At 39.6% G+C, this 26,500-nt stretch overlaps 1 protein-coding gene across 1 annotated transcript in view; it reads left to right on the top strand.

Annotated features, from left to right (window-relative positions):
- The window catches only part of f8 (coagulation factor VIII, procoagulant component), a 98,282-nt gene that overhangs the window by 33,079 nt on the left and 38,703 nt on the right, over nt 1-26,500 (top strand). Inside the window, exons 7-15 of the mRNA XM_061928031.1 lie at nt 142-262; nt 6,219-6,474; nt 6,532-6,688; nt 6,797-6,884; nt 6,963-7,174; nt 7,232-7,364; nt 7,427-7,636; nt 22,823-23,517; nt 24,658-24,800. Coding sequence (XP_061784015.1) covers nt 142-262; nt 6,219-6,474; nt 6,532-6,688; nt 6,797-6,884; nt 6,963-7,174; nt 7,232-7,364; nt 7,427-7,636; nt 22,823-23,517; nt 24,658-24,800 — 2,015 coding nt within the window. The remainder of the gene's footprint in view (nt 1-141; nt 263-6,218; nt 6,475-6,531; nt 6,689-6,796; nt 6,885-6,962; nt 7,175-7,231; nt 7,365-7,426; nt 7,637-22,822; nt 23,518-24,657; nt 24,801-26,500) is intronic.

Here is a 26,500-nt window from a genome sequence, read left to right as displayed (position 1 = left end):
TGATTAAACAATAATACCATTTATTTTTGATTAGATAGCATTAATTAATCATCTTTATTGTTGACTCATTTTCGTTGTTCAGGTGATGAACCATCGCAAAGTGACCTTGGAAGTGACCCTTATGACCTTTTTGTTCTTCAGGTGATGAACCATCGCAAAGTGACCATGGAGGTGACCCCTATGACCTTTGTCACAGCACACTTGAAGCCTTCCTCTGCAGGTCGCTTCCTGATCAGCTGTCAGCTACACGCACACAGCCTGGGTAAGTTTAAGTTTACATGTTACCTGGGTAAGTTTACATGTCAGCTACACACACACAGCCTGGGTAAGTTTAAATTTACATGTTACCTGGGTAAGTTGACATGTCAGCTACATGCTCACAGCCTGGGTAAGTTTAAGTATACATGTTACCTGGGTAAGTTGACATGTCAGCTACACACACACAGCCTGGGTAAGTTTAAATTTACATGTTACCTGGGTAAGTTTACATGTCAGCTACACACACACAGCCTGGGTAAGTTTAAATTTACATGTTACCTGGGTAAGTTGACATGTCAGCTACATGCTCACAGCCTGGGTAAGTTTAAGTATACATGTTACCTGGGTAAGTTGACATGTCAGCTACACACACACAGCCTGGGTAAGTTTAAATTTACATGTTACCTGGGTAAGTTTACATGTCAGCTACACACACACAGCCTGGGTAAGTTTAAATTTACATGTTACCTGGGTAAGTTGACATGTCAGCTACATGCTCACAGCCTGGGTAGGTTTAAGTATACATGTTACCTGGGTAAGTTGACATGTCAGCTACACGCACACAGCCTAGGTAAGTTTAAGTTTACATGTTACCTGGGTAAGTTGACATGTCAGCTACATGCACACAGCCTGGGTAAGTTTAAATTTACATGTTACCTGGGTAAGTTGACATGTCAGCTACACGCACACAGCCTAGGTAAGTTTAAGTTTACATGTTACCTGGGTAAGTTGACATGTCAGCTACATGCACACAGCCTGGGTAAGTTTAAAATGACATGTTACCTGGGTAAGTTTACTTGTCATCTACATGCACACAGCCTGGGTAAGTTTAAGTTTACATGTCAGCTACACGCACACAACCTGGGTAAGTTTAAATTTACATGTTACCTGGGTAAGTTTACATGTCAGCTACACGCACACAGCCTAGGTAAGTTTAAGTTTACATGTCAGCTACATGCACACAGCCTGGGTAAGTTTAAGTATACATGTTACCTGGGTAAGTTTACATGTCAGCTACACGGACACAGCCTGTGTAAGTTTAAGTTTACATGTTACCTGGGTAAGTTTACATGTCAGGTGGGTAACTTTACATGTCAGGTGGGTGAGTTTACATGTCAGCTACATGCACACAGTCTGAGTAAGTTTAAGTTTACATGTTACCTGGGTAAGTTTACATGTCAGCTACACGCACACAGCCTGGTTAAGTTTAAGTTTACATGTTACCTGGGTAAGTTTACATGTCAGCTACATGCACACAGCCTGGGTAAGTTTAAGTTTACATGTCACCTGGATAAGTTTAAGTTTACATGTCAGCTACATGCACACAGTTTGGGTAAGTTTAAGTTTACATGTCACCTGGGTAAGTTTACATTTAAGCTACATGCACACAGCCTGGGTAAGTTTAAGTTCACCTGTTACCTGGGTAAGTTGACATGTCAGCTACATGCACACAGCCTGGGTAAGTTCAAGTTTACATGTTACCTGGGTAAGTTGACATGTCAGCTACATGCACACAGCCTGGGTAAGTTTAAGTTGACATGTTACCTGGGTAAGTTTGCATGTCAGCTACATGCTCACAGCCTGGGTAAGTTTAAATTTACATGTTACCTGGGTAAGTTGACATGTCAGCTACACGCACACAGCCTAGGTAAGTTTAAGTTTACATGTTACCTGGGTAAGTTGACATGTCAGCTACATGCACACAGCCTGGGTAAGTTTAAAATGACATGTTACCTGGGTAAGTTTACTTGTCAGCTACATGCACACAGCCTGGGTAAGTTTAAGTTTACATGTCAGCTACACGCACACAACCTGGGTAAGTTTAAATTTACATGTTACCTGGGTAAGTTTACATGTCAGCTACACGCACACAGCCTAGGTAAGTTTAAGTTTACATGTCAGCTACATGCACACAGCCTGGGTAAGTTTAAGTATACATGTTACCTGGGTAAGTTTACATGTCAGCTACACGGACACAGCCTGTGTAAGTTTAAGTTTACATGTTACCTGGGTAAGTTTACATGTCAGCTACACACACACAGCTTGGGTAAGTTTAAAATGACATGTTACCAGGGTAAGTTTACTTGTCAGCTACATGCACACAGCCTGGGTAAGTTTAAGTTTACATGTCAGCTACATGCACACAGCCTGGGTAAGTTTAAAATGACATGTTACTTGGGTAAGTTTACTTGTCAGCTACATGCACACAGCCTAGGTAAGTTTAAGTTTACATGTCAGCTACATGCACACAGCCTGGGTAAGTTTAAGTATACATGTTACCTGGGTAAGTTTACATGTCAGCTACATGCACACAGCCTGGGTAAGTTTAAGTTTACATGTTCCCTGGGTAAGTTTACTTGTCAGCTACATGCACACAGTTTGGGTAAGTTTAAGTTTACATGTCACCTGGGTAAGTTTACATTTAAGCTACATGCACACAGCCTGGGTAAGTTTAAGTTCACCTGTTACCTGGGTAAGTTGACATGTCAGCTACATGCACACAGCCTGGGTAAGTTCAAGTTTACATGTTACCTGGGTAAGTTTACATGTCAGCTACATGCACACAGTCTGGGTAAGTTTAAGTTTACATGTTACATGGGTAAGTTGACATGTCAGCTACATGCACACAGTCTGGGTAAGTTTAAGTTGACATGTTACCTGGGTAAGTTTGCATGTCAGCTACATGCACACAGCCTGGGTAAGTTCAAGTTTACATGTTACGTGGGTAAGTTTACATGTCAGCTACATGCACACAGTCTGGGTAAGTTTAAGTTGACATGTTACCTGGGTAAGTTGACATGTCAGCTACATGCACACAGTCTGGGTAAGTTTAAGTTGACATGTTACCTGGGTAAGTTGACATGTCAGCTCCATGCACACAGCCTGGGTAAGAGAGCAAATGAGCAGCTGATAGAATGAAAGAAAGAAGAATTGTTGTTGTTTCTTGTGAATGCACACAACATTGAAATGAGACTTTTACAATGGCAACATGACCATTTATGTCAAAAGAACAATACAATGACAACTAAAAGCAGATCACAGAGCTCTCTGTTCAAGTAGGATACATTTAGTGACAATGTATTTAATGCATGCATATTTCAAAAGGTAATAATTGGAGTAGTGGTGTTTTTACTCGTGAGCATTAACATATAAACTCCAAACGTTTGAATAAAACATTAGTCTTGTAGGTCAAACAGAAGATGCCAAAATAGACCTTTCTCCTTGTTAGCTTCTTACAACGATGTAGTATTACCTGCATCATTGATGTAGTACTATATTACCTGCATCATCGATGTAGTATTATATTACCTGCATCATTGATGTAGTACTATATTACCTGCATCATTGATGTAGTACTATATTACCTGCATCATTGATGTAGTACTATAATATCTGCATCATTGATGTAGTACTATATTACCTGCATCATCAATGTGGTACTATATTACCTGCATCATGGATGTAGTACTATATTACCTGCATCATTGATGTAGTACTATAATATCTGCTTCATTGATGTAGCACTATATTACCTGCTTCATCGATGTAGTACTATATTACCTGCATCATTGATGTAGTACTATATTACCTGCATCATTGATGTAGTATTATATTACCTGCATCATTGATGTAGTACTATATTACCTGCATCATTGATGTAGTATTATATTACCTGCATCATTGATGTAGTACTATATTACCTGCATCATTGATGTAGTATTATATTACCTGCATCATCGATGTAGTACTATATTACCTGCATCATTGATGTAGTACTATAATATCTGCATCATTGATGTAGTATTATATTACTTGCGTCATTGATGTAGTACTATATTACCTGCATCATTGATGTAGTACTATAATATCTGCATCATTGATGTAGTACTATATTACCTGCATCATTGATGTAGTACTATAATATCTGCATCATTGATGTAGTACTATATTACCTGCATCATTGATGTAGTACTATATTACCTGCATCATGGATGTAGTACTATATTACCTGCATCATTGATGTAGTACTATAATATCTGCTTCATTGATGTAGTACTATATTACCTGCATCATTGATGTAGTACTATATTTCCTGCATCATTGATGTAGCACTATATTACCTGCTTCATCGATGTAGTACTATATTACCTGCATCATTGATGTAGTACTATATTACCTGCATCATTGATGTAGTATTATATTACCTGCATCATTGATGTAGTACTATATTACCTGCATCATTGATGTAGTACTATATTACCTGCATCATTGATGTAGCACTATATTACCTGCATCATTGATGTAGTACTATATTACCTGCATCATTGATGTAGTACTATATTGCCTGCATCATTGATGTAGTACTATATTGCCTGCATCATTGATGTAGTACTATAATATCTGCATCATTGATGTAGTATTATATTACTTGCGTCATTGATGTAGTACTATATTACCTGCATCATTGATGTAGTACTATAATATCTGCATCATTGATGTAGTACTATATTACCTGCATCATTGATGTAGTACTATATTACCTGCATCATGGATGTAGTACTATATTACCTGCATCATTGATGTAGTACTATATTACCTGCATCATTGATGTAGTACTATATTACCTGCATCATTGATGTAGTACTATATTACCTGCATCATTGATGTAGTACTATATTACCTGCATCATTGATGTAGTACTATATTACCTGCATCATTGATGTAGTATTATATTACCTGCATCATTGATGTAGTACTATAATATCTGCATCATTGATGTAGTACTATATTACTATATTACCTTGGGGGCGGCATGGCGTAGTGGGTAGAGCAACCATGCCAGAAACCTGAGGGTTGCAGGTTCGCTCCCCGCCTCTTACCATCCAAAAATGGCTGCCGTTGTGTCCTTGGGCGGGACACTTCACCCTTTGCCCCCGGTGCCACTCACACCGGTGAATTGAATGATGAATGATGAATGACAGGTGGTGGTCGGAGGGGCCGTTGGCGCAAATTGCAGCCACGCTTCCGTCACTACCCCAGGGCAGCTGTGGCTATGAAAGTAGCTTACCACCACCAGGTGTGAATGATTGATGGGTTCTACATGTAAAGCGACTTTGGGTACTTAGAAAAGCGCTATATAAATCCCAGGTATTATTATTATTATTATTATTATTACCTGTAGTACTATTGTCAAATGCCAACTTGGTTTGAAGATGCAAACATTATACCAGGATGTTTTTTTCACTTCAGCAAAACTTAACAGCTTCTCTTGTCTTCTTTGGGCCCTTTGTTCTCTTTTTCCTTCGTCTTTGAGCCCTCCATTGTTTCCACCACACACACACACACACACACACACACACACACACACACACACACACACACACACACACACACACACACGCACACACACACACACCATACTTGCCAGACTTGAGACCTCTGAATTCGGGAGATGGGGGTCGGGGGTGCAGGGGGGGTTTGAGATGGGCGGGATCGGTGTGGGCGGGGTCGGGGTGGGCTACCGGGGGCGGGGCCTTTGGGCGGGGTTAAGGTGGAAGGAGTATATTTATAACGCTAGAATTCACTGAAATTCAAGTATTTCTTATATATATATATATATATATATATATATATATATATATATATATATATATATATATATATGTATATGTATATATATATATATATATATATAATATAATCTCTGTATATGTCTGTGTCTGTGTGTATATATATATGTATGTATAATTATTAGTTACTTTACATGCAGTTGTTTTAGCCCAATGCAGCCCCCAAATGAAAAATGTTGGTCACCTCTGGACTGAAGTCATCAAACATCTGTGAATGAACAAAATAGTATTTTTGTAATCCAATGAATTGAGTGAATGGATGGATGTTTGCAGCTCGAGTGTCACACCTTTCTATGAAGTGTAAATGATTCCCACTAATGTCCCGTCAAGATGGCATGAAAGCTACATTCAAGGTGGAAAAGTGCCCTGAGCCCACCCGCCCGCCGGGGCCCGATGTCCGCCAAGCAAAATATGACAAGGATTACGAGTTCAACGACTACAAGTTCGAAACCTTGGCCATTAAGTCCAAGGGGGCTGAAGCACAAGTGAGATCCAGCCCTGGGCAGCTATTTCAACCCAAGCACTATTACATCGCAGCCGAGGAGATCTTGTGGGACTACGCTCCTCACCTGGACGCCACAGACAGGTAGCACACAAGGGCGGCGACATTTGTCATCATGTCTGTTGAAACACTCCCTGTTAGTCAGTTGCAGTTGGCGGCAGGTCCACATCACCTGGACTACAAGTACAAAAAGGTGGCCTACGTGGAATACACGGACGCATCTTTCAGGCAGAGGATGAACACCAATAGGAAGCTGATGGGTCCGCTGCTGAAAGGCAAAGTCAGCGATCACCTGCAGGTAAGTCAGCGATCACCTGCAGGTAAGTCAGCAATCACCTGTAGGTAAGTCAAAACCACTACCTTTGTATGTACTCATAAAGAGCTCATGTGCTCATTGGTCCTCCAGATCACATTCAAAAACCTGGCCAGTCACCCTTTTAATATTCACCCCAATGGCCTCACCAAAATCCGTCCACTGCAGGGAGCCACAGATGGTAAGCCACAAGCTCCTTTTGATCCCAACCAGGCCATCTTAGTTGTTTTGACCTGGTCTCCATCTTCAATCTTTGCAGTGAAGGACTTGCGCTCAATGGAGGTTCCCCCAAACGGGACCTTTGTCTACGTCTGGGAGCTGACCCCAGATGACGGGCCCTTAGAGGAGGACCATCAGTGTCTGGCTCAGCTGTATCAGAGCACTGTGTCCCCAGAAAGAGACCTGGCCTCAGGGCTGGTGGGCATCTTGCTCATCTGCAAGTTCGATGCCATGGACATACAAAGCCGTCTGGTGAGAGGATCTCCACATGTGCTGCAGATAAAAACATGGCTGACATATCTCTTACAGTTTGCTGCTGATAAGGAGTGGAGTCTGATGTTTGCCATCTTTAATGAGAATAGAAGTTGGTACGTGGATGAGAACCTTTCCAATTCCTCCAGGAGCACAGATCCTGACTTCTACGACTCCAACGTGGTCTACAGTGAGTCTGCTTTCCTGTCCACTTCAGCTCCGCAGCCAAACTAAAGAAAATGTTCATTTCAGGTATCAATGGTGTGGTGTTCAGCGGGAACCAGTTTGTGGCGTGTCAGACTGATGTCACCTACTGGCACGTGGCCAGCGTGGGCACCCACAGCCACTTCCTGTCGGTCTACTTCACAGGAAACCTCTTCCAGTATCACAGCGTTTATCAGTCCGTCCTCACCCTCTTTCCCATGACTGCCACTACCGTCAACTTGGAATTGGACCTGCCAGGTAATCAATCCACTAAACCATCAGCCTTGACGTTACGTACACTCCTGAAATATCCATACCACATCTTTATGCTCTAATATCTGTTCTTAAATCCAAATATCCATACTTTAGTTCAAGGGTGTCCAAAACTGTGTCCACCAGGGGCCGCATACCGAAAAGATAGATTTGTTTTATCTAGTAAAATGCTAAAAACAGATATTGCGTCAGCTTTGTGTTATAAGTGAATAAGTATGTTAATTGTAATGATTAGTTAGAACATTTCAGCTTGTTCTCATTGCATACCATTTTCCCCCCATTTTTTCTTACATGTTTACTGTTGTTTTCCCATGTATGAACAGAATAATAATAATAATAATATGACTGCGAAACTGAATAACCTAGTGTGTCAAAAATGATGCCTGTACAAAATGATTCGTGTTCAGTTACACATTTAGCAGTGTTTTTTATTGTTTTCCAAATTGGTGACTTTGTAAGTTAGTATTATTTGATGTTTTAAATAACTAATTAAACTTTGTTTATATTAAGTATATATATATATTTTTTTTTTGAGAGCTTCCAATATTTTAGATCAGGGTTGTCTAAACTTTTTTATTTAAAAACGCTAAAAACAGAATTATTGTTTTGTGATGTAGTGATTGGAGCACATACTTGTTGGTCACAAAAAATATTCATGAAGTTTGCTTCTTTTATGAATTTATTATGGCTCTACTGAAAATGTGAGCAAATGTATTTTGGTACTTTTCTAAATAAAGGGGACCAGAAAAAAAATCATTATTGGCTTTATTGGAACAAAACAATCTTAGGGTACATGAAACATATGTTTATTATTGTAATTTAGTCCTTAAATAAAATAGTGAACATACTAGACAACTTGTCTTTTAGTAGTTAGTAAACAAACAAAGACTCCTAATTAGACATATGCAGTAACATATTGTGTCATTTATACACCTATTATTTGATCAAAATGATTAAAGACAAGTGTTAGAAAATGAATTATAAATCTACTAACAGTAATAAAGTATTTCTGATTCTGATTTACTGTTAATATCTGCTTATTTCTCAGTTTTAACATTGTCTATCTACACTTCTGTTCAAATGTAATAATCACTTATTCTTCTCTTCTTTGATACTTGACATTAGTTTTGGATGATACCACACATTTGGCTGTCAATCCGATACCAAGTAGTTACAGGATCAGAGATTGGTCATATTCAAAGTCCTCATGTGTCCAGGGATGCATTTCCTGACTTTATAAACATAATATACATTTAAAAAAAACAAAAGAAGATTTTGTGATGCTAAAAAATATCGATGTAATCATAGTAGTATCGACTAGATACGCTCCTGTACTTGGTGTCATTACAGTGGATGTTAGGTGTAGATCCACCAATGGCGTTTGTTTATATTAAGTACCACTGATAGTCACACACATACACGAGGTGTGGGGAAATTACTCTTTGCGTTTGACCCATCCCTTTGTTCCACCCCCTGGGAGGTGAGGGGAGAAGTGAGCAGCTAGTGTAACGTCCCGGAAGAGTTGGGGCTCCAGGGAATTCTGGGAATTTTTTCTGTAGTGTTTATGTTGTGTTGTGGTGCAAACATTCTCCCAAAATGTGTTTGTCCTTGATGTTTAGTGTGGTTTCACTATATGGCACATGTTTATGACAGTGTTTAGTGTGGTTTCACTATATGGCACATGTTTATGACAGTGTTGTTTAGTGTAGTTTCACTATATGGCACATGTTTATGACAGTCTTGTTTAGTGTGGTTTCACTATATGGCACATGTTTATGACAGTGTTGTTTAGTGTGGTTTCACTATATGGCACATGTTTATGACAGTGTTGTTTAGTGTGGTTCCACTATATGGCACATGTTTATGACAGTGTTGTTTAGTGTGGTTTCACTATATGGCACATGTTTATGACAGTGTTGTTTAGTGTGGTTTCACTATATGGCACATGTTTATGACAGTGTTGTTTAGTGTGGTTTCACTATATGGCACATGTTTATGACAGTATTGTTTAGTGTGGTTTCACTATATGGCACATATTTATGACAGTGTTGTTTAGTGTGGTTTCACTATATGGCACATGTTTATGACAGTGTTGTTTAGTGTGGTTTCACTATATGGCACATGTTTATGACAGTATTGTTTAGTGTGGTTTCACTATATGGCACATGTTTATGACAGTCTTGTTTACTGTGGTTTCACTATATGGCACATGTTTATGACAGTGTTGTTTAGTGTGGTTTCACTATATGGCACATGTTTATGACAGTCTTGTTTAGTGTGGTTTCACTATATGGCACATGTTTATGACAGTATTGTTTAGTGTGGTTTCACTATATGGCACATGTTTATGACAGTGTTGTTTAGTGTGGTTTCACTATATGGCACATGTTTATGACAGTATTGTTTAGTGTGGTTTCACTATATGGCACATGTTTATGACAGTGTTTACTGTGGTTTCACTATATGGCACATGTTTATGACAGTGTTGTTTAGTGTGGTTTCACTATATGGCACATGTTTATGACAGTATTGTTTAGTGTGGTTTCACTATATGGCACATGTTTATGACAGTGTTGTTTAGTGTGGTTTCACTATATGGCACATGTTTATGACAGTATTGTTTAGTGTGGTTTCACTATATGGCACATGTTTATGACAGTGTTTACTGTGGTTTCACTATATGGCACATGTTTATGACAGTATTGTTTACTGTGGTTTCACTATATGGCACATGTTTATGACAGTGTTGTTTAGTGTGGTTTCACTATATGGCACATGTTTATGACAGTATTGTTTAGTGTGGTTTCACTATATGGCACATGTTTATGACAGTGTTTACTGTGGTTTCACTATATGGCACATGTTTATGACAGTGTTGTTTAGTGTGGTTTCACTATATGGCACATGTTTATGACAGTGTTTACTGTGGTTTCACTATATGGCACATGTTTATGACAGTGTTTAGTGTGGTTCCACTATATGGCACATGTTTATGACAGTGTTGTTTAGTGTGGTTTCACTATACGGCACATGTTTATGACAGTGTTGTTTAGTGTGGTTTCACTATATGGCACATGTTTATGACAGTCTTGTTTAGTGTGGTTTCACTATATGGCACATGTTTATGACAGTGTTGTTTAGTGTGGTTTCACTATATGGCACATGTTTATGACAGTGTTTACTGTGGTTTCACTATATGGCACATGTTTATGACAGTGTTGTTTAGTGTGGTTCCACTATATGGCACATGTTTATGACAGTGTTGTTTAGTGTGGTTTCACTATATGGCACATGTTTATGACAGTGTTGTTTAGTGTGGTTTCACTATATGGCACATATTTATGACAGTCTTGTTTAGTGTGGTTTCACTATATGGCACATGTTTATGACAGTATTGTTTAGTGTGGTTTCACTATATGGCACATGTTTATGACAGTGTTTAGTGTAGTTTCACTATATGGCACATGTTTATGACAGTCTTGTTTAGTGTGGTTTCACTATATGGCACATGTTTATGACAGTGTTGTTTAGTGTGGTTTCACTATATGGCACATGTTTATGACAGTGTTTAGTGTGGTTTCACTATATGGCACATGTTTATGACAGTGTTGTTTAGTGTGGTTTCACTATATGGCACATGTTTATGACAGTATTGTTTAGTGTGGTTTCACTATATGGCACATGTTTATGACAGTGTTTAGTGTGGTTTCACTATATGGCACATGTTTATGACAGTGTTGTTTAGTGTGGTTTCACTATATGGCACATGTTTATGACAGTGTTGTTTAGTGTAGTTTCACTATATGGCACATGATTATGACAGTGTTTACTGTGGTTTCACTATATGGCACATGTTTATGACAGTGTTGTTTAGTGTAGTTTCACTATATGGCACATGTTTATGACAGTGTTTACTGTGGTTTCACTATATGGCACATGTTTATGACAGTGTTGTTTAGTGTGGTTTCACTATATGGCACATATTTATGACAGTGTTGTTTAGTGTGGTTTCACTATATGGCACATGTTTATGACAGTGTTTACTGTGGTTTCACTATATGGCACATGTTTATGACAGTGTTGTTTAGTGTGGTTTCACTATATGGCACATGGTTATGACAGTGTTGTTTAGTGTGGTTTCACTATATGGCACATATTTATGACAGTGTTGTTTAGTGTGGTTTCACTATATGGCACATATTTATGACAGTGTTTAGTGTGGTTTCACTATATGGCACATGGTTATGACAGTGTTGTTTAGTGTGGTTTCACTATATGGCACATGATTATGACAGTGTTTACTGTGGTTTCACTATATGGCACATGTTTATGACAGTGTTTAGTGTGGTTTCACTATATGGCACATGTTTATGACAGTGTTGTTTAGTGTGGTTTCACTATATGGCACATGTTTATGACAGTGTTTAGTGTGGTTTCACTATATGGCACATGTTTATGACAGTGTTGTTTAGTGTGGTTCCACTATATGGCACATGTTTATGACAGTGTTGTTTAGTGTGGTTCCACTATATGGCACATGTTTATGACAGTGTTGTTTAGTGTGGTTCCACTATATGGCACATGTTTATGACAGTGTTGTTTAGTGTAGTTTCACTATATGGCACATGTTTATGACAGTATTGTTTAGTGTGGTTTCACTATATGGCACATGTTTATGACAGTGTTTACTGTGGTTTCACTATATGGCACATGGTTATGACCAGAGGTGGGACCAAGTCATTGCTTTGCAAGTCACAAGTAAGTCTCAAGTCTTTACCCTCAAGTCTCGAGTCAAGTCCCGAGTCAAGACAGGGCAAGTCCGAGTCAAGTCCAAAGTCAAGACTGGAAAGTCTCAAGTCAAGTCCCAAGTCCTGCATTTTGAGTTTCGAGTCCTTTCAAGTCATTTAACCACAGACTAATATATTTACACAGATTGTGTATGCTTTTAAAATGCTGTATTTATTTATTAAAACAAGTGCATTTGAAATTGCAGGGAAAAAGATAGTGCTGACATTGCACTTCAAAATAGCACTATTAACCAGTCATTTTAAACATGTAACTCATTCCTTTACAGAATAAACACATTTGAAAAAAACAAGTGCAACTGTACTTATTTGCACAAAAGTGTTAACATTGTATTTCCATGGCATATTGCATTGTAACTAGTTCCACAGCAGTTTCTATCCTGTTCTTACCTTATCTCATTGATCTCATCTCATACTGTATGTGTGTTTATGTGTGCGTACACATGAAAAACATAACAAATATATGAACATAACAATGAACAGAGTTGTACTTTTTAGATGTCAGGACCCTATGCAATATGTACACATATTCTTAATATAGTATACATTTTAACTGACCTTTATTTGACTATGTTTGTCTTTTTGTAGGTGGCTAAAATACGCGGTGCTGCTGACTGCCGTCTAACGTTACGTTACTGTGTGTGATACATTGACTAACGTAATGTTACTGTGTGTGATACATTGACTAACGTAATGTTACTGTGTGTGATACATTGACTAACGTAATGTTACTGTGTGTGATACATTGACTAACGTAATGTTACTGTGTGTGATACATTGACTAACGTTACGTTACTGTGTGTGATACATTGACTAACGTTACGTTACTGTGTGTGATACATTGACTAACGTAATGTTACTGTGTGTGATACATTGACTAACGTTACGTTACTGTGTGTGATACATTGACTAACGTAACGTTATGTGTAGGTACCTCATGAAACCCTGTTAAAAAAAAAAACACTTGACAAAAAGTATGAATAAGGTAGCAAACTGCAGTGGACGCAACAGATTGCCGTGTTTGCAATGACGTTATAACCATAGACATCTTATAAGTAGACGCAGCATTGGTTGCTGTGACGTGAGCAATTTGGCCGCCATCTTGAAGCAGAGGTGTGGACTCGAGTCACATGACTTGGACTCGAGTCAGACTCGAGTCATGAATTTGATGACTTTAGACTCGACTTGACAAAATGTAAAGAGACTTGCAACTGGACTTAGACTTTAACATCAATGACTTGTGACTTCACTTGGACTTGAGCCTTTTGACTTGACATGACTTGACATGACTTGCTACTTTCCCCAAAATCCAACGCTTAAAAAGTTATTTGGGAGCGCCCCGTATTTTTCATTTTCTTCGTCTGTGTCTCTCAGCGTGTTGTTCCTGTCAGCTGGTGTGCTGTCAGTACAACAGCCAATCAAATTAGAACTACGTTGTTTTCATCACACAGCATTCATCCAATCAAATTGCAGTACAACCACCGAACAAGTTGTCAAACAACGCAACAATTATGCCAAAGTTGGTTTCGTTCGGGTATAAAAACTACGACTTGGTCAACAAAAAACGAATTGCCGTATGCAAATCACGCAGTTCGAATATTACAGACGGAGACGCAACAACGTTCAACATTTGAAGTTGCACAAAGAAGGGTAAGTTTTGAATGTAAGATAACGTTTATTGGCTAAGTTACGTGACTTGTATTTGCTGTGTAGTTAAATCAGTGAGGCTGCAAACTCACTGCTAACGTTATAACCATAGACATCTTATAAGTAGACGCAGCATGGAGCGCTACTGCCTACTGGCGCAGACGAGGCGCGGGGCCGCCATCTTGGAGTGGTGATCCGCTCCACTCAGTGCAATTCATTTGGCAGGAACAATGAACTGTCAGCGCATTTAATTCATTTTACCTCACTGATTTTCACCCCCCTTTTTTGTCATACGTGTAGCTATGATAACAGACACATGTTTTGGCGTGTTTTAGTATTCATAGTTTGCTTAACAGTAATATAATATTCTTATATGCTATAAGTGACCAGACGTCCGAGATCAAAACTGGGATTATAATCCTAGAGAAGGGGAAAAAACGGTAAACTATTTTTAAGTTGAAGAAACAATATGATTAGGTTATATATACATGCGTATATCCTACATAAACAATGTATGAATACATTAGATATCTATATATTTTAGGGACCTATAGACTGTATCTCTGTTGCTGCAGCAGCAGAGAGTTTATTCTGTCTTGACACTTTGTATTGATATTTTATATTACATTCTTCCCTTAAATGATAATATTTGCAGTGATTGTTTTATATGTATTATTTTATGTAAGTCGCTTTGGATAAAAGCGTCTGCCAAATACTTAAACATAAACATATATAAACACCTGAAAGTCTTCATATCAGCTAAAACCACCAATCTGTTTCACTGGATTCAGAATAAAACCAAATTCTGTTTTACCCAACAATGTTAGTATTTGAATATTGTTACTTGAAGACTTATTCCTGGTTACAATTATACTGTTAAGAAAGTATTGTCTTATACTTTGCCTAAAATGAGAATGCATCATAATCAGTGGCGGCTGGTGAATTTTGTTTTAGGTGGGGCTGAAAGTTTGTAAACCAAACCCCTGTAGGGGCGTCATCCTCCCCCAGAAGATTTCTTTGTGATTTTCACATACAAATATTGAAGATCTTTGATCCTTCTCAACTCTGTGGTAATATTATTTTCATAAAATACAACCAATAGTACGTTAATGTTAAATCTTACTTGTGAAAAGTAATCCCCCGATTCCTATTTTCAACAGTCCGCTCATTTAAGCAGGAAAACGCTGAACACCAGCCCGGCATCTTTGTTTTCTACCTGTCAACTGTCAGTTTAGGCTGCTCGCCGGCTCCTCATCACCACTTCAAGATGGCGGCCAAATTGCTCACGTCACAGCAACCTGCGTCTACTTATAAGATGTCTATGGTTATAACGTCATTGCAAACACGGCAATCTGTTGCGTCCACTGCAGTTTGCTACCTTATTCATACTTTTTGTCAAGTGATTTTTTTTTAAGCAGGGTTGCATGAGGTACCTACACATAACGTTACGTTAGACAATGTATCACACACAGTAACGTAACGTTAGTCAATGTATCACACACAGTAATGTAACGTTAGTCAATGTATCACACACAGTAACATTACGTTAGTCAATGTATCACACACAGTAACGTAAAGTTAGACGGTGGTCAGCAGCACCGCGTATTTTAGCCACCAACAAAAAGACAAACATAGTCAAATAAAGGTCAGTTAAAATGTATACTATATTAAGAATATGTGTACATATTGCATAGGGTCCTGACATCTAAAAAGTACAACTCTGTTCATTGTTATGTTCATATATTTGTTATATTTTTCATGTGTACGCACACATAAACACACATACAGTATGAGATGAGATCAATGAGATAAGGTAAGAACAGGATAGAAACTGCTGTGGAACTAGTTACAATGCAATATGCCATTGAAATACAATGTTAACACTTTTGTGCAAATAAGTACAGTTGCACTTGTTTTTTTCAAATGTGGTTATTCTGTAAAGGAATGAGTTACATGTTTAAAATGACTGGTTAATAGTGCTATTTTGAAGTGCAATGTCAGCACTATCTTTTTCCCTGCAATTTCAAATGCACTTGTTTTAATAAATAAATACAGCATTTTAAAAGCATACACAATCTGTGTAAATGTATTAGTCTGTGGTTAAACGACTTGAAAGGACTCGAAACTCAAAATGCAGGACTTGGGACTTGACTTGAGACTTTCCAGTCTTGACTTTGGACTTGACTCGGACTTGCTCTGTCTTGACTCGGGACTTGACTCGGACTTGAGGGCAAAGACTTGAGACTTACTTGTGACTTGCAAAGCAATGACTTGGTCCCACCTCTGTCTTGAAGTGCTGATGAGGAGCCGGCGAGCAGCCTAAACTGACAGATGACAGGTAGAAAACAAAGATGGTGTTCAGCGTTTTCCTGCTCAAATGAGCGGACTGTTGAAAATAGGAATCGGGGGATTACTTTTCACAAGTAAGATTTAACATTAACGTACTATTGGTTGTATTTTATGAAAATATTATTACCACAGAGTTGAGAAGGATCAAAGATCTTCAATATTTGTATGTGAAAATCACAAATAAATCTTCTGGGGGAGGATGACGCCCCTACAGGGGTTTGCTTTACAAACTTTCAGCCCCACCTAAAACAAAATTCACCAGCCACTACTGATTATGATGCATTCTCATTTTAGGCAAAGTATAAGACAATACTTTCTTAACAGTATAATTGTAACAAGGAATAAGTCTTCAAGTAACAATATTCAAATACTAACATTGTTGGGTTAAACAGAATTTGGTTTTATTCTGAATCCAGTGAAACAGATTGGTGGTTTTAGCTGATATGAAGACTTTCAGGTGTTTATATATGTTAAAGTATTTGGCGGACGCTTTTATCCAAAGCGACTTACATAAAATAATACATATAAAACAATCACTGTAAACATGATCATTTAAGGGAAGAATGTAATAGAAAATATCAATACAAAGTGTCAAGACAGAATAAACTCTCTGCTGCTGCAGCAACAGAGATACAGTCTATAGATATATAGATATCTAATGTATTCATACATTGTTTATGTAGGATATACGCATGTATATATAACCTAATCATATTGTTTCTTCAACTTAAAAATAGTTTACCGTTTTTTTTCCCCTTCTCTGGGATTATATTCCCAGTTTTGATCTCGGACGTCTGGTCACTTATAGCGTATAAGAATATTATATTACTGTTAAGCAAACTATGAATAATAAAACACGCCAAAACATGTGTCTGTTACACACGTATGACAAAAAAGGGGGTGAAAATCAGTGGTATTCAGTGAGGTCAAATGAATTAAATGCGCTGACAGTTCATCGCTGCTGCCAAATGAATTGCACTGAGTGGAGCGGATCACCACTCCAAGATGGCGGCCCCGCGCCTCGTCTGCGCCAGTAGGCAGTAGCGCTCCATGCTGCGTCTACTTATAAGATGTCTATGGTTATAACGTTAGCAGTGAGTTTACAGCCTCACTGATTTAACTACACAGCAAATAAAAGTCACGTTACTTAGCCAATTAACGTTATCTTACATTCAAAACTTACCCTTCTTTGTGCAACTTCAAATGTCGAACGAAGTTGGAAGTTGTTGCGTCTCCGTCTGTAATATTCGAACTGCGTGATTTGCATACGGCAATTCGTTTTTTGTTGACCAAGTCGTAGTTTTTATACCCGAACGAAACCAACTTTAACATAATTGTTTCTCACTGGCACGTTGTTGGACAACTCTTGTTCATTGGTTGTCCTGCAATTTGATTGGATGAATGCTGTGTGATGAAAACAACGTAGTTCTAATTTGATTGGCTGTTGTACTGACAGCACACCAGCTGACAGGAATAACACGCTGATAGACAGACGAAGAAAATGAAAAATACGGAGCGCTCCCAAATAACTTTTTAAGCTTTGGATTTTGGGAAAAGTGGCAAGTCATGTCAAGTCATGTCAAGTCAAAAGGCTCAAGTCCAAGTGAAGTCACAAGTCATTGATGTTAAAGTCTAAGTCCAGTTGCAAGTCTCTTTACATTTTGTCAAGTCGAGTCTAAAGTCATCAAATTCATGACTCGAGTCTGACTCGAGTCCAAGTCATGTGACTCGAGTCCACACCTCTGGTTATGACAGTGTTGTTTAGTGTGGTTTCACTATATGGCACATATTTATGACAGTGTTGTTTAGTGTAGTTTCACTATATGGCACATGTTTATGACAGTGTTTAGTGTAGTTTCACTATATGGCACATGATTATGACAGTGTTGTTTATTGTGGTTTCACTATATGGCACATGATTTCATTAAATGGAGTTCGGGGGTGTACCAGGGTTCTGAGTGTGTGAAAGTGACCATTTTGATTTTGATGGGAGCTAACTGGTCAAGACAGGAGGAGAATGTGTGATTGTAGATTCGATTAGGTTTAGATTAGATAGATTTATTGGTCCCCGTGGGGAAATTCATCTTCACTGCCGTACATTTCAACAATAGACATTACACATCACAAAACAAAAATAACAAAAAAGACATCATACATGACAAAACACATTTATGGGCTTGTCAGACAGGTCGGCCGGGCCTGCTGTTAAGGGCGGCTATAGCTGCAGGGATCAGGCTTTTCCTGAAGCGGGCCCTCCGGAATTTGATGGTTCTGTACCTGCGCCCTGATGGTAGTGGGATGATGTATTGGTGTAGTGGGTGACTGATATCCTGGACAGACGTTTACCAGGTCAGAGGGCTTGTTGGGTAACAAGGGAGCAGAGGCAGATATCATGGTGGTGAGGGAGGCTGAGAAGCCAGAGGGGGAGACAGATTTGATATTCCTGAAGGATTTTATATATATATATATATATATATATATATATATATATGTATCCATCCATCCATCCATCCATTTTCTACCGCTTATTCCCTTCGGGGTCGCGGGGGGCGCCGGAGCCTATCTCAGCTACAATCGGGCGGAAGGCGGGGTACATCCTGGACAAGTCTCCACCTCATCACAGGGCATATATATATATATATATATATATATATATATATATATATATATATATATATATATATATTAGTGATGTACGATAATGGCTTTTTGCCGATATTCCGATATTGTCCAACTCTTTAATGACCGATACCGATATCAACCGATACCGAGATATGCAGTGGTGGAATTAACACATTATTATGCCTAATTTGGACAACCAGGTATGGTGAAGATAAGGTACTTTTTAAAAAAAATAATAAAATAAGATGAATAAATTAAAAACATTTTCTTGAATGAAAAAGAAATTAAAACAATATAAAGACAGTTACATAGAAACTAGTAATTAATGAAAATTAGTCAAATTAACTATTAAATGTTAGTACTATTAGTGGAGCAGCAACACGCACAATCATGTGTGCTTACGGACTGTATCCCTTGCAGACTGTATTGATATATATTGATATATAATGTAGGAACCACAATATTAATAACAGAAAGAAACAACCCTTTTGTGTTAAGAGTGTGAATGAGTGTAAATGGGGGAGGGAGTTTTTTTGGGTTAGTGCACTAATTGTAAGTGTATCTTGTGTTTTTTATGTTGATTTAATAAAAAAAACAAAAAAACAAACAAAACAAACAAACGATACCGATAACAAAAAAAACGATAATTTCGGATATTACATTTTAACGTATTTATCGGCCGATGATATCGGCAGGCCGATATTATCGGACATCTCTAATATATATATATATATATATATATATATATATATATATATATATATATATATATATATATATATATATATATATATATATATATATATATATATATGTGTATATGTATATGTACTTATGTTCCTTTGGCATCACACCACTATTTGAGAAAGACTGGTTTAATGCAGTGTTTTCTAACCTTAGGGCAGGGACCACAAGGGCCTCGTAGATGGCTTCCCAAAAATGTATTTTTCAGCTGTGGTGCGAATGGGCCAAAACAGTATTCAGTTGTAATACATTTTTCCACCACCTGTGGCAGTAATGACAATATCAAACAAGCAGAAGAAGTCTGCAGCTAAAGTAAGGTTTTTTTTTTTAGCACAAAAATTATGACTAAAGTGGTGAAGCTGTTTGCACTTTAATTTTCTTGACAGTTTAGTTAAGAAACATTATTAATTGTGTTTATTTATTTTAGCACAACATAATTGTATCTACATGTATTTGTCATCGGTTATTCATCAGTCTCTTTTAATGCAGTTTATTTGATGAGAACCTTTGTGATCAAGTTTGTCTAGGTTGTAAGTAGCTTAGTTTTTACTATTGAATAGTTTTTGTTAATCAGCCTGATGAGAACCTTTGTGATCAACATGTCCTTTGACTAGGTCGTAATCAGAATCAGAATACCTTTTGTTGTCATTGTATGGAAACAACGAAATTGGACAGCAATCTAGCTCACTGCTTTTAAAACAAATCTACATAAAATAATCTTAAAACAACAACAATAATAAAACAATTTAAAATTTAAAAACATAATAAAATGTTAAAAATATATTGCACAGCAGATCTCTATCAGAGGTAAGCTAGTAATAAAGTGGTGAGTGTTCAGGTAAGTGCGGAGTTTAGGGCAATAACAGCTCTAGGATATAAACTGTTTTTCAGTCTATTTGTTCTTGCTTTGGTGGTCTTATAGCGCCTCCCTGAGGGCAAGAGTTCAAGCCAGTGGTGACCTGGGTGGGATGAGTCCCTGAGGATGCTGTTTGCTCTGCTGTTGCAGTGTCTCTTATACAGGTCCTCTAGAGATGTAAGAGGACATGCAGTGATCCTCTGGGCCGCATTTATGATGCCCTGTAATCTCTTTCTCTCTGCCACCGTGCAGCTAGAAAACCACACGGAGAAGCCGTAGGTCAGTATTGACTCAACGGAGCAGCGATAGAAGGACGGGAGCAGGTTGTCAGCCAGATCTATTTTCCTCAGCCTTCTCAGAAAATACAGTCTTTACTGACCTTTTTTCTGGAGTGCAGTGGTGTTGCTTTTCCAGGTCATGTTGCTTGAGATGTTCACACCCAGGAACTTGCACTCTGAGACCCTTTCCACCTCCTCTCCCATGATGTAGATGGGCTGGATGGGCTCAGTGATTTTTTTTCTGAAATCAACAATCAGCTCCTTGGTCTTTGTGTGATTGAGAATGAGGTTGTTTTTTGCATAATAGTCTGACAGTGCCTTCACCTCTTCTCTATAGGCAGTCTCGTCCCCTTCTGTGAAGAGCCCCACCACTGTAGTATCATCCGCAAATTTGATGATGGAATTGCTAGGATGGATGGGAATACAGTCATGGGTGTAAAGACTGAAAAGGAAGGGGCTCAAAACACAGCCCTGTGGGGCACCGGTGGTGACGCTGAGGGTTGAGGAAAGATGGTGTCCGACTTTCACTTTCTGAGGGCGGTTCGTTAGAAAGTCCTCAATCCAGTAACAGATCTGTTGAGACAGTCCTAACTCCAGCAGCTTGGGAATCAGTCTGCTCTACAGAATGGTGTTAAAGGCACTACTGAAGTCAATGAAGAGCAGCCTGACATAGCTCCTTGGCTTTTCCAGATGTGTAAGTGTGGAATGGAGTACTGTTGCTATGGCATCCTCTGTAGATCGGTTTGCTCTATATGCAAACTGGTGAGGGTCGAGTGTAGGTGGTATGAAAGCGGTGATATGGCTTCGGACCAGTTTCTCAAAGCACTTCATGATGGTTGGTGTAAGAGCTACTGGCCGGTAGTCATTTGGGCTGCTGGCGTTTCCCTTCTTTGGCAGGGGGATTATTGTGGAGGACTTTAGGCAAGGTGGAATCACGCCCTGTGATAGGGACTGGTTGAATATCTTAGTAAAGACAATCGCCAGTTGGTCTGCACAGTCCTTCAGAACCCCTTCCTGTTACGCCATCTGGTCCCGCCGCTTTCCTTGGGTTTACAGCTCGCAGTGTACGCTTGACCTCATGCACCTGCACCATGAGGATGTCGCTGCCAAGCACTGGTGGCTGTGGTGAGACCTTCGGTGTCTCCACCTCAAAACGAGCGAAGAAGTGGTTTAACACCTCCGCTGATGAAGCGTCCCCGCTGGCTGCAGCGCGGTTGCTGGTTTTGTAGTTGGTGATGTGTTGGACCCCTTGCCACATCTGCCTTGTGTTATTACTGCTGAAGTGACCCTCAATCTTCTGCTTGTATGTCGCTTTAGCCCTCTTAATGCCTCCTAATAGTTAGTAGCTTAGCTCTAACTATTGAATCGTTTTTGTTAATCAGCCTGATGAGAACCTTTGTGATCAACATGTCCTTTGACTAGGTTGTAAGTAGCTTAGCTCTAACTATTGAATAGTTTTTGTTAATCAGCCTGATGAGAACCTTTGTGATGAACATGTCCTTTGACTAAGTTGTAAGTAGCTTAGCTCTAACTATTGAATAGCATTCAAACCAAGAGTAAGGTGAGTTGATATTTGTAGTGGAAAAGTTGGGGTCAAAAAGGTAAAGGCCCCCTGGTTTAATGATCACCCACACTTTCTGCAGCAATCAAGCATGCCTGGAAGTGTGCTATCTTTTTTGGAATACCAAATGTTTGTAAGCCCGACCTCTTGCATTTAAGGTCGGTGAAGACTTCTGTGGTTATTGTCCAGAGAAAGTCTGCTTCCACTTGCTGTAAGGTGTCTTCATCAGTGAAGTTAAGGAGTTTATGTACCCCAAAACTCACTGCTGGTTGGGCTTAGAAAAAACTATGACTTCCTGTCTCCTCTCAGGCGAGTGGGAGATCAGTGCCTTCGACAGCCGCCTCAAAGACCGAGGGATGAGCATTCGTTACAGCATTTGTTCTTGCGACAACAGAGACCCCAAGAAACTGGATGACATCTCTGACTGCGGGGACCAGACCTACCTTTTGCCCAAGGGCAGGAGACTTGAAAAGCAGCCGGAGCAGGTCAAGGTGTGCAAGAACTACACTGCCAGTCAAAATGGCACAGACGGCCTTCCTGAGGGCACCGTGGAAGGAGACCAAATCTGTCAGATGATAAACGTGTCTTCAGAGGACCAGAATGAAGCCGGTGAGGAAGAAGGAATCCCACTGGACATCCTGAAGGAATTGGAGAGAAATGCCAACTGGATTGTGGATAGGAAAGACGCTGAAGCTGAAATGGGTGGCAGGAGGAGAAGAGAGGCAGGTGGAAACTGGACAAGTTCTGGAGACACACGGGAGTCTGCAGAAAATGGAACTGGTAGCACAACTGAAGGAAGGAATGAGAGCTGGCTGGAAATGAACGTGACAAAGGAAGAGAGCAACGAGATCTTACTGGAGACAAAGCCCAGCTTCACCGAGAACTTATCCCATAATTCCCTGGAGATGGACCAAGGGATGGAGTCTGGTTCTGGCCAGCAGAAAGTGCTGATGGAGCACAATCACACCACAGAGTCTTTGGACTACGACGACCTCAGCTTAGAGGTATTCTTCTCATGACATACGCAACCATTTCCTCCCACACATAATGTCCATGTTGCTTCCATGACACACCAAATGTCCATGTTGCTTCCATGACACACTAAATGTCCATGTTGCTTCCATGACACACCAAATGTCCATGTTGCTTCCATGGAACACCAAATGTCCATTTTGCTTCCATGACACACCAAATGTCCATGTTGCTTCCATGGAACACCAAATGTCCATGTTGCTTCCATGACACACCAAATGTCCATGTTGCTTCCATGGAACACCAAATGTCCATGTTGCTTCCATGACACACCAAATGTCCATGTTGCTTCCATGACACACCAAATGTCCATGTTGCTTCCATGACACATCAAATGTCCATGTTGCTTCCATGACACACCAAATGTCCATGTTGCTTCCATGGAACACCAAATGTCCATGTTGCTTCCATGACACACCAAATGTCCATGTTGCTTCCATGACACACCAAATGTCCATGTTGCTTCCATGACACACCAAATGTCCATGTTGCTTCCATGACACATCAAATGTCCATGTTGCTTCCATGACACACCAAATGTCCATGTTGCTTCCATGACACATCAAATGTCCATGTTGCTTCCATGACACACCAAATGTCCATGTTGCTTCCATGGAACACCAAGTGTCCATGTTGCTTCCATGACACACCAAATGTCCATGTTGCTTCCATGACACACCAAATGTCCATGTTGCTTCCATGACACACCAAATGTCCATGTTGCTTCCATGACACACCAAATGTCCATGTTGCTTCCATGACACACCAAATGTCCATGTTGCTTCCATGACACACCAAATGTCCATGTTGCTTCCATGACACACCAAATGTCCATGTTGCTTCCATGACACACCAAATGTCCATGTTGCTTCCATGGAACACCAAATGTCCATGTTGCTTCCATGACACACCAAATGTCCATGTTGCTTCCATGACACACCAAATGTCCATGTTGCTTCCATGGATCACCAAATGTCCATGTTGCTTCCATGACACACCAAATGTCCATGTTGCTTCCATGACACACCAAATGTCCATGTTGCTTCCATGACACACCAAATGTCCATGTTGCTTCCATGACACACCAAATGTCCATGTTGCTTCCATGACAGGAGAACAGCACGTTTGATGGGGTGGCCTCAGACAGAATGGACTTGCGCTCCAGAAAAAGCGTACACCGCTACTACTACATCGCTGCAGAGGAGACCAGCTGGGACTACGGCATCAAGAGACCCCGTCACCTAATAACACCCAGGTAAGGGACTCAGTCCATGGGCCTCATCTACAAACCCTGTTTCCATATGAGTTGGGAAATTGTGTTAGATGTAAATATAAACGGAATACAATGATTTGTAAATCATTTTCAAGCCATATTCAGTTGAATATGCTACAAAGACAACATATTTGATGTTCAAACTCATAAAAACATTTTTTTGTTGCAAATAATCATTAACTTTAGAATTTGATGGCAGCAACACGTGACAAAGAAGTTGGGAAAGGTGGCAATAAATACTGATAAAGTTGAGGAATGCTCATCAAACACTTATTTGGAACATCCCACAGGTGTGCAGGCTAATTGGGAACAGGTGGGTGCCATGATTGGGTATAAAAGTAGATTCCATGAAATGCTCAGTCATTCACAAACAAGGATGGAGCGAGGGTCACCACTTTGTCAACAAATGTGTGAGCAAATTGTTGAACAGTTTAAGAAAAACCTTTCTCAACCAGCTATTGCAAGGAATTTAGAGATTTCACCATCTACGGTCCGTAATATCATCAAAGGGTTCAGAGAATCTGGAGAAATCACTGCACGTAAGCAGCTAAGCCCGTGACCTTTGATCCCCCAGGCTGTACTGCATCAACAAGCGACATCAGTGTGTAAATGATATCACCACATGGGCTCAGGAACACTTCATAAAACCACTGTCAGTAACTACAGTTGGTCGCTACATCTGTAAGTGCAAGTTAAAACTCTCCTATGCAAGGCGAAAACCGTTTATCAACAACACCCAGAAACGCCGTCGGCTTGGCTGGGCCTGAGCTCATCTAAGATGGACTGATACAAAGTGGAAAAGTGTTCTGTGGTCTGACGAGTCCACATTTCAAATTGTTTTTGGAAACTGTGGACGTTGTGTCCTCCGGACCAAAGAGGAAACGAACCATCCGGATTGTTATAGGCGCAAAGTGTAAAAGCCAGCATGTGTGATGGTATGGGGGTGTATTAGTGGCCAAGACATGGGTAACTTACACATCTGTGAAGGCACCATTAATGCTGAAAGGTACATACAGGTTTTGGAGCAACATATGTTGCCATCCAAGCAACGTTACCATGGACGCCCCTGCTTATTTCAGCAAGACAATGCCAAGCCACGTGTTACATCAACGTGCTTTCATAGTAAAAGAGTGCGGGTACTAGACTGGCCTGCCTGTAGTCCAGACCTGTCTCCCATTGAAAATGTGTGGCGCATTATGAAGCCTAAAATAGCACAAGGGAGACCCCCGGACTGTTGAACAACTTAAGCTGTACATCAAGCAAGAATGGGAAAGAATTCCACCTGAGAAGCTTCAAAAATTAGTTTCCTCAGTTCCCAAACGTTTACTGAGTGTTGTTAAAAGGAAAGGCCAGGTAACACAGTGGTGAACATGCCCTTTCCCAACTACTTTGGCATGTGTTGCAGCCATGAAATTCTGAGTTAATTATTATTTGCAAAAAAAAATAAAGTTTATGAGTTTGAACATCAAATATGTTGTCTTTGTAGCATATTCAACTGAATATGGCTTGAAAAGGATTTGCAAATCATTGTATTCCGTTTATATTTACATCTAACACAATTTCCCAACTCATATGGAAACGGGGTTTGTACTAAGTTCCAAAAGTGCTTAAAAAGCGTGTGTAAACTCTAAAATTGCGTGTACTGTTAGTGGTGATCTACTAAAGGGTGCGGGGGTGCGCGG

Source organism: Nerophis lumbriciformis, linkage group LG35, assembly GCF_033978685.3.
Source record: "Nerophis lumbriciformis linkage group LG35, RoL_Nlum_v2.1, whole genome shotgun sequence".
NCBI classification, from domain to species: domain Eukaryota; kingdom Metazoa; phylum Chordata; class Actinopteri; order Syngnathiformes; family Syngnathidae; genus Nerophis; species Nerophis lumbriciformis.
The sequence above is the reverse complement of the archived record's forward strand: the minus strand, read 5'-3'. Positions and strand labels throughout refer to the sequence as shown.